Source organism: Oncorhynchus nerka, linkage group LG12 (assembly GCF_034236695.1).
Source record: "Oncorhynchus nerka isolate Pitt River linkage group LG12, Oner_Uvic_2.0, whole genome shotgun sequence".
Taxonomy (NCBI): domain Eukaryota; kingdom Metazoa; phylum Chordata; class Actinopteri; order Salmoniformes; family Salmonidae; genus Oncorhynchus; species Oncorhynchus nerka.
Window position 1 is genome coordinate 69,582,265 of NC_088407.1, and position 8,880 is coordinate 69,591,144.

The 8,880-nt window shown below is 43.3% G+C and overlaps 1 protein-coding gene across 1 annotated transcript; it reads left to right on the top strand.

Annotated features, from left to right (window-relative positions):
- Positions 1 to 522: 522 nt before the first annotated feature.
- Positions 523 to 8,225, top strand: LOC115138664 (F-box only protein 33). Its single transcript, XM_029675765.1, has 4 exons — positions 523 to 1,067; positions 1,876 to 1,986; positions 2,422 to 3,089; positions 3,396 to 8,225. Exons 1-4 carry the CDS (start codon positions 529 to 531, stop codon positions 3,659 to 3,661), a joined length of 1,584 nt encoding a protein of 527 aa, XP_029531625.1. The 5' UTR covers positions 523 to 528; the 3' UTR covers positions 3,662 to 8,225.
- Positions 8,226 to 8,880: the final 655 nt, after the last annotated feature.

Here is an 8,880-nt window from a genome sequence, read left to right on the forward strand (position 1 = left end):
AGGCTATGGAACCCTGACCTGTTCACAGGGTGTGCTACCTTGTCCTGGACCTGCTGTTTTCGACTCTCTCTCTCTCTCTACCACACCTGCTGTATCGAGCTCTAAATGCTCGGCTATGAAAAGCCAATTGACATTTACTCCTGAGGTGCTGACCTGTTGCCCCCTCTACAACCACTGTGATTATTATTATTTGACCCTGCTCAACTGCAATGAAAGTGCGGGGCTCAACTGCAATGAAAGTCCTCCACCTTGCGCACTTGAGCGGTATGGCAAAAATAACAGCACTTGGGTCAAACCATTTATCTAAATGGCTTGATAAAATAATACTGCATTTGAAGATGCCGTCAGTACAACTAAATGGACAACATACTATAGGGAAACTAAAAGTGTATCAAACAGATGTATTTTCATAAGGAAAACAAACTATGTCGGCCTGTTTCATAAGTGGGATTTTGCAGAGTATTGTTTTCATCCCCACGTAGTCATAGAAGTGGTATGATCCAATAGTATTGAACGCAAAGCTGCTGAATGTTGTTTGTTTTCCACACAGAGAGTAGCGGAACAGTACCGTTGTCGCACAATCTTACAACGGTTATATTTACACTTTTGTCTGCGAATAATAGTTTAGTGGCCTGCGCCATGGCTCTGTGCGGGGGTGTTGGAGCCATGGCTTTACCAAGCGAGCTTATCGTCCACATATTTTCATTCTTGTCCGACCGTGACAAGCTTCGGGCCTCGTCCGTTTGCTCTCGTTGGAGGGAGTGTCTGTTTTACCCATCGCTTTGGATGGAGCTCAAGTTGCGTGTCGGAGGTGGCTCGAATGGGGGAGGCTATGGCTCCGAACAGACCCCAAGATTAGACTTTCTCATGAGGAAGTTTGGCTCTTTCGTGCGCGAGCTACAGCTCGAGTTTGCCCCAGTTGAAGGATATCTAAGGCCATTGAATGGCGTGGAGGGCAGGATGGAATCTGTCGAAAGCGACCCTCAGTTCCCTGGCCGCTGGAAAGAGGCAATTATCACCTATTTGGACCAGGTGTTGTGTGTCCTCGGATGTATTCGAAACAACAGGTAGTTGGATACATCAACATAATGTTTAATGCGAAGTGCGTCAGCTACGCCATACTCGACAATTTGAGTGCGTTGGGTCTGCGTAGTCAGCGAGCTAACCTTTAGCTAGCCTAACTATAAACAAACCCACCATGTCATTACGTAATCGGGCCATGTCGTTCTCTACGGATTTCTGCTTATACTGCCTGATTGACGTGTCGTTTTTCGCCTATTCAAGCTATTATCTAGCTACTTGGTATATAGGACATGTCAGTCTGAAGTCTGTTTTTCTGCCTGGTATGCAAATGTTGCTAGGGTATGTTTATAATTTGAACTGCATTGCTGCAGCAGTGGTGGTCAAGCTCAGGTAATTTATAAACGGAACCACTAAGGTCAGCAATGACATTGGCAGCATGCTTTCATTTGCAAGTCCGGTTTCTCGAACCTGTACTAGCAATATGCCATGTACTAGCAATATGCCAATATCTTTTGGACACGTACTGTCCTGAAAAGTGCCAGTTGCACTGCCACCTAGGGAGACTAAAGCTGTCTTGAGGCATTTCTTTGTTGGTAGTTCATTCCAGTACTCATTCAATAACAGCACACTTGTGAAAGAGAGCTCTAGAGAGGTTGGTTGTACAGTCATATGAGGAATGCTGGGTTTGTGGTGTACACCAGTGATGTTGAAAGGTGCTGATTGTCACAGGCCTTCTGGAAAATTGGTGAGGACGTGTTTGTTGCAGTGTACAATTAGAACATACGGTCACTGACCTCCACTATGTCTGATTGTGTCTGGTTTTGTCTAAAGCTCACTACTTTCTCGCTCTAGAAATCTCCAGAAGCTGAGTCTGTATGGGGATACCTGCATTCTTCAGGATGAGGGCATTCTGGACAGTGCCTATCTCAACCAGGTTGACCAAGGAGGAGTGAAAATCAAAGAGTGAGTGGCTTTATATCTTGCCCAAGTTGACAAAATCACAATCACAGTACAAACTGTCCTCAGTTGAAATTCTGCCTCATAGAATTACATAACTAGGTTTATTTATTTAACCTTTATTTGATTAGGCAATTCAGTTAAGAACTCATTCTTATTTACAATGAAGGTGCCTTATGACAGATTTTGACCTTGTCAGCTTGGGGATTTGATCTAGCAATCTAGCAACCTTTCGTTACTGGGCCAATGCTCTAACCACTAGGCTACCTGCTGCCCCAGGTAACCTAATAGGATTTATGTTCTGCCTAGTTTTTTTTCCTGTATTCATTTAGAGTAGGCTTTTATTCGCAGATATGAGAGTTAGACGTTATGAAGATTTTAACTTTTTCTCTCCTCTCTCTCTCTCTGTCTTTGTGTTTGTATTCCTCTGGCCTGAAATAGGATCCAGCAGCTGTTAGTGGAAGTTTTGTCTAACAGCAGGCAGATGAAGTGGCTGTCCTCAGCCTTCATGCTGGGTGTGTTGACCCCCTGCTCCCTGGCCTCTCTGTCCAACCCCAGCGCTGCCTCCCTGGAGCACCTCAGCCTGTTGGACAACCAGCTGCCCTGCCTGTCCTCCCCTGTGGAGCTGGAGCGCCTTGTCCACCTGCGTTCCCTGGCCCTCGACTTCTGTGACTTCACCTCTGAGATGAGCCGCCTGCTGGCTGGAGGACACCGTGCTCCACTTCACCGCCTCTCCTTGATGGTGAATGGCGCCGCTCTGGAGGCCAAGCCGCTGGATTGCACCGCCAGTGAGGATGACTGGAAGGCCCTAGTCCGACGCTGCGCTAACCTGCGGGTCTACATGATGGCCCTGGATGTGTCCAGCCAGGACCTGCTGAGGGTGCTCAAGCCCAGCCTGCCCCTGGAGAGGATCCACCTGGACAGCTACTCCACCCTGGTCACAGACGGCACTCTGGAGCTCATTTCCCAGCAGTACAACAAGACCCTGAGCCACTTCGTCCTGATGAGGGATGACACCGGCTTCCCTGACCTCAGCGTCAACCGCAACGAGGACCCGCTGGTCCTACTGGCCTGGCGCTGCGTACACCTCTCTGTCCTGGTTATCCATGGTGAGTCAGCCTGGGTCAAAAGCTAGTATTACATAGCTCAACACTTTTAGTGTAGCCTAACATTTTAATGGGAGTGATTTACATTTAAAATATCATGGGTTCTAGTTGCGCAGATAAAATAACCAGTTATAGATCTTTTCTATAGGAGTAATGTTATGTCTAGTGTGTGTATAGTGTAGAGGTCATATTGGCAGCATGTTGATTTTGTATAGCACAGATCAAATGGAGTTGGTTTACATTCAGTATGCAGTATGTTTTTTTCTACAGTGGTGTTCAATGTGATTCTTCTCTGTCTGAACGCCACAGGCTACACTGTGTGGTCCCACAACCTGGTGGCCATCTCCCGTCTACGTGGCTCCAGCCTCAAGGTCCTGGCTGTGTCTGAGGAGAGTATCGACTTCGACCCGGACCAGGGAGTCTTCATGGAGGGTGACCCCGTCCACAACCTGGTGAAGGAGGTGTCCCAGGGCCTGGGGCGCATCTGGCACCCCTCCATGGACTCCAACTTGGTCCTCAGCGAGCCCACCCAGCACTTCCACAGGGAGATGCAGAGCTTCAGCCTGGGCATGTAGACTAGAGCTACAACCGCCAGGCCGGGCCTCCATCTGGGTCGTGTTCATTAGGCACCAAACGGAAGAAAACAAGACAGGGAGGGACTACCCGGACTTGTCCAGTAAGAAACACTCATCTTCTGTTTTCTGTTGCAAAACATTTTGAAATGTTTTCTGTTGCGTGCCCTAAAGAACACGACCCTGGTCTGGCCTGCTGCACATGCTCAGTGCTTGTCATGATGATATAATCTAAACCTTATGGGTCCTATCTCATTTGCATACTTTATTTTTAGTTTATATATTTTCTTTCTTTGTAGAATGAACTAATCCTTTATATGTGCTGTGTTTAATCAGTATTAGCTCTATATTTATATCTATCTATATATATCCTGCTTATGAATAGGAGAGTATAGTTGGGTATTTGATTAATAGCTAATTGAGCGATTGGTGTATGGAGGGGGCTTTTTTTTACACAGCTAGCTTACTTGTATTGCAAGTTTTCTTTTTGGTTTTGTCTGTTTGTTGTTTTTCTCTTAGCGAGTGCTGAGTTACCGTAAACTAACTTATCAGTTAATCCACCTTGGCTTTTTGCAATGACTGAATCCTTTGTAATTGCTTGTTCACCTTTTTAAGGGGAGATTAGTCCAGTGGTCTTCCGGCAGAGGGGGGGAGAGTGCTGGTGGACTGTTAGGCCCCCTAACCCCTCCCTTCCTGTCTGCTCTTTACTTTTGTGTTTTGGAGATAATATGATTGCTATGTTACGGGACTAAGATCCTGCTGGTTCTTCTCAGCCTAGAGGTGGGATGTGATACAGTTCTGTTGGTGAAACCAATTGCTGAGGTTTCCACACTGACACACTCATGCTGAGGCCCTTTGAGCTGCCTACGTACAGCTGCAGTACTTTAGTCAGGGGTCAGCATTGACAGTTATGTGTTGCAGTTTGCTCTCAGAAAAATCCTCTGTGTCTCAGGTAGGCAAAACATGATGATGAAGATGGTGGTGGGGGTGATGATGATGTATACTATGAAACAATCAGCTAGTCTGTCAGTTTAATCCAGTTTTTCTTGAGTCACAGTTGCCTTGGAAATCCCCTTGTGTTCTGGATTCAATCGTTTTTGCCATCAAATCTGCCCCTTTTACCACGGGGTAAACAAACTTAGTCGTACATTTGTTTTAAGATTAAGGTGTTGAAAGAGTTTAAAGAATGGCAAACTACTCCTTGCACGTATTTCTCTTGTTCACAGTTTTAGGGCAAAGTACTTGCTGTGTTGACTGACTCCAGGGCCACAGTGTTTCACCTGCTGAGCGTTGGATGGAGGGAGGCATATATTTGCTTGTTCCATATCTCAGGATTTTTGCACTTTCTGTACTTTTTTCCAATGAAGGCTTTATTTTAATGCAAAGCTATCTGTTGTTCTAAGGACCAGTGTGCGTGGTGGTGGGACTGAATACTGGATACTAATAATGGGGAAAGAAATCTTCCAACACAACGCACACCAGAGGTTGTTGGTTTTATTTTTCTAGCCCCGCCTCGTTCCCTCAATTGAACTTTTAAGAAGGTTAAGATCTGTGATGTCCGTCTGTGAAAATACTTTTAATGACGTTTTCTATTGTTGTGTACTTGCTGTTTTAGAGCTCAGAGTAGTAGAGGGAATCTGAAGTTGGTTGCTCAGTGGTAGAATGTAAATGTGAAGCTAACAACCTTTTTTAATGTGTAAAGTTGTCTGCTATCCAGAATTCCCCCTACGTACGAATATCTTCTTCTTTATCCTCGCTTGTAAAGCTTAGGGAACCATTCCTGACTGATAGGGCAGTACAGTGTGTGGGGCCTGGAATAGGTGACCTCTCTGGTAGGCCTCTGCTTGTTCTGTGCTGCTGAGATGTTGTAACATTCCAGAGAGACGAGAGTAGGCTACATCTCTTGACCTTGAGTGGTTATGAAGCCGTCGGTCGGCTATTGCTTCTTGTTGCGTTCCTCCGTGCCCATGACTTTCATTGGTACTACCAAAGCCAGCCATTTCAGTTAAAGAATAGATAAAGTACTGTATATTGAGGAAAAAATGATCTTGCATAGAAACATCTGACATCAGATGGCAAGAAGTGTGTGTGTGAGATCCATGTTTCAAACAATGTCACAATCAGCCTGTGGAATCCACTACTAATCTGTTTAACTGTTGCAGTCAGATATGAGCCTGCATGCAAGGTTCCACTCGGAGTAAACTTAGTCTATCTACGGTTTATGCATGAGAAGCATCAATATGGGGAAAAAGTAATATTGAAACTATATGCATGTTAAGAGGGATTCTAAAAGTGTTCAAGTCCTGTCTATTTTTAGTACCACACCAAAAAGGATAGATAATATTCTATATTTGGAGTTAACTTGTTTGTGCTGAACAGGGGTAGGGTAAGACCTTGTTAGAGGTAGAGGATGACGAATGCCAGTCAATTGTTACAATGTGTAAAACATCCTAATGTTGCATTCATGCTGTGCCTAAATCCAGAGGAGCTTTAATTTCAAATGTTCCATTTGTTCTGCGTTCGTTTCCAGTTCATTGTCTAGTACCGCATTTGACTACCGTTACAGAAGCATAGCTCATTTACGCATCAGTGTTTGTTTTTTTGGTGTGTGTTTTGTTTAAAGTTTGAAAAGTGCATACATCAGAGAAGGGGGTGTATGGTGTGTTTGAAGTAAAACATGGTGTACCACTTTCTCACCAGTGAGCAGGAAACAGCCTTTCTCAGGGTTACTGTCAGTTGCGGGAGAGGAGGAAATGATTTCCATCGCTCAGGCCTCAACATCATAATGAAAGTTAGGATCAATCTTTTTTCCAACAAGTCACTGGATTTTAAAAACGTTGTGTCAGCGCGTCTGCGTCAGCTGCCAAAGATCACGGTGTGAAACAACTCTTAAAGTGCCCACATGCTGGCAGAGGGCAGGGCCCATGGCTGATCAGCCGTGATGTACTACTACGACTACTCCTTTACAACTACTACTATACTTCTAGAAATATGATATACTTACTGAATAGGGGGTGAAGTTGGACCACATGTGGTGCACAGCTGAGCTGTGGTTTGGTCAACAACAGTAGAGCTCTCTCTCTTTACAAATGCACCTGTATCACTGTGAAGAGTGAATGTAATTTAAGTATAGATAAAATCAAGATTGGTTGATTCTATCAGACCAGTACGCTGCTAAGAAACGTGTAAGGAACATTCCACTGGGGAGTTAAAAACAAACAAAATGGCCAAATGTCTGCATGAGATGACTTTTTTTTTTTTACTGTTTTATTCTTTGTTTTGAAGGGTAACGGGATCCAGTAGGTAGGTCACAACTGGTCTTTTGATGAAAATAATTGTTTGCATAGAGGTTGTGTAGCCCAGTCTTTCTGCATGTTAAAAGGCACAGGAGAGCAGACGGGATATTTTGTTACTATGGACAAAAAGACCAGTTGGGTTATTTGTAGGTTACAACTGTGAGGTTGGATCCCCTTTTTTTTATTTGCTATTGTTTTATTATTTCTGAACACTTTTTATATGCATTTGCAATCCAAATCTCTCTTGAGTAGGATGAAGCTGTGTAGCTACAGTGAGCTGCTTGGAGGGCAGGTCTAACTGTTGCCTATAGAAGCGTATTGCACTCAGAAAGCTACAGTACCTTACAGCTAAATGAACTCATGCCAGCCTTAAGAGTGTAAATGCTTGAAGTTAAGAGACCTGAGTGAGGAGAACTGATGCTTTCTGTCTTTGGTTTTATTCCATTATTAAAAACCTGAACCACTGTAATACCACAGGTCCACTGTTGTGAGGGTCAGGAGGGAGGCGAGCTTAAAACAAGCCACATCTCTTAATGGCTGGCTTGCATTACAGCAGTCAAACTATGCAAGTGGAATGCATATAATCCAGTGGATTTTTTTTTGTCACTTACAAATGGAAATAACTTGCTACGATACTTGGCCTTATTACAATTATTATTGTTTTAAGATCTTGATTCTTCGGAAGCCAAACTGTTTCAAAGGCAACCGTGGGTTACAGACATGGTCTCTATGAGACTGGCCAGCAGGCCCCAGTTAAGTGGTACGAATGTCGTGCATTTGTTTAAAATCAGGACAGTTTGCAATAAAATAAGTCATACATTACAAGTGGCAACCACGGGGGCACGAGCAGTGCGAACACCTGGGCTGCGTCCTTATACATTTTTGGGGAAGAAAATAACTCATTGCATATTTGTATATATCAATACATATACTCTTATGCAACATGTCTGGGTTCTATTTATGAACGAGGTTTGTTACCATCTTAAATGTTTAAATATTTGGACAGGTGTGTTCTGTTTCAAGTGAGCACATAGCATTGGATTTTATATGTACATCTGCTAATGGGAAATCCACTGGCGCATGTGTGAAAATGCCAGGTGTGGAGAGAATTTTATTGATTTAGAAAAGTGATCCAAGGTTTCAAGATAGCTAAAGAAGGAGAATCCTATGAAAAAAACCCTAACTGACAGATTGGGTAAACCAGCCGAATGTTGATTTGAATCAATGTTGAATGCTTCTTTTAATCAGTGAATAAAAGCATTATAAAGACACATGGTCTTTTGTATTATTCATTAGTGTTTCTGATCCTTAGTTTTTATTGCAGTGTTTAATCTTGTGCAACATCTCACCCTTAATATTCATCAGGTGTAATTTGACCTTACAAGAACATGTCAGAGCTAGACGACGTTTGACTTGGCACAGCTTATGGTTTAGATCGAGGTTACAGCTATACCTGAATAGGACCAATGTCATTTTTAATGAAACATTTGATACTATATGAACATTACAACAGCAACAATTGAATTACTTGAGCACAACATTTTACATTTTTACAATAAATCTCTTCATATTCCATGACCTTTAATGATCAAACTATGGACGGTCAAAACCTCAATGCTAAAAAAGTCATTTTTTTAGCTCAATTTAGACAATTCCTTCACAATCTCTATACCCATGTCAAGAATGCAAGGGACATAAGATTGATTTAAAAGGCCTTAAACAATACAAGCAAACGCACTCTTCAAGTTAGTCCAAGTCGCCACTCAGAACAAGGCAGATTCACATAGCTAGAGTCATCATACCCATAACACCTAGTGGTCAGAGAAATCTATATTCTACTTTTCCTGTAGGGATTTCAGAAACACTTAAGGGCTGTGTAGGCTTACCCTGGCGTGACATTTTGATAACTCTCTTGGACAAAGGAGA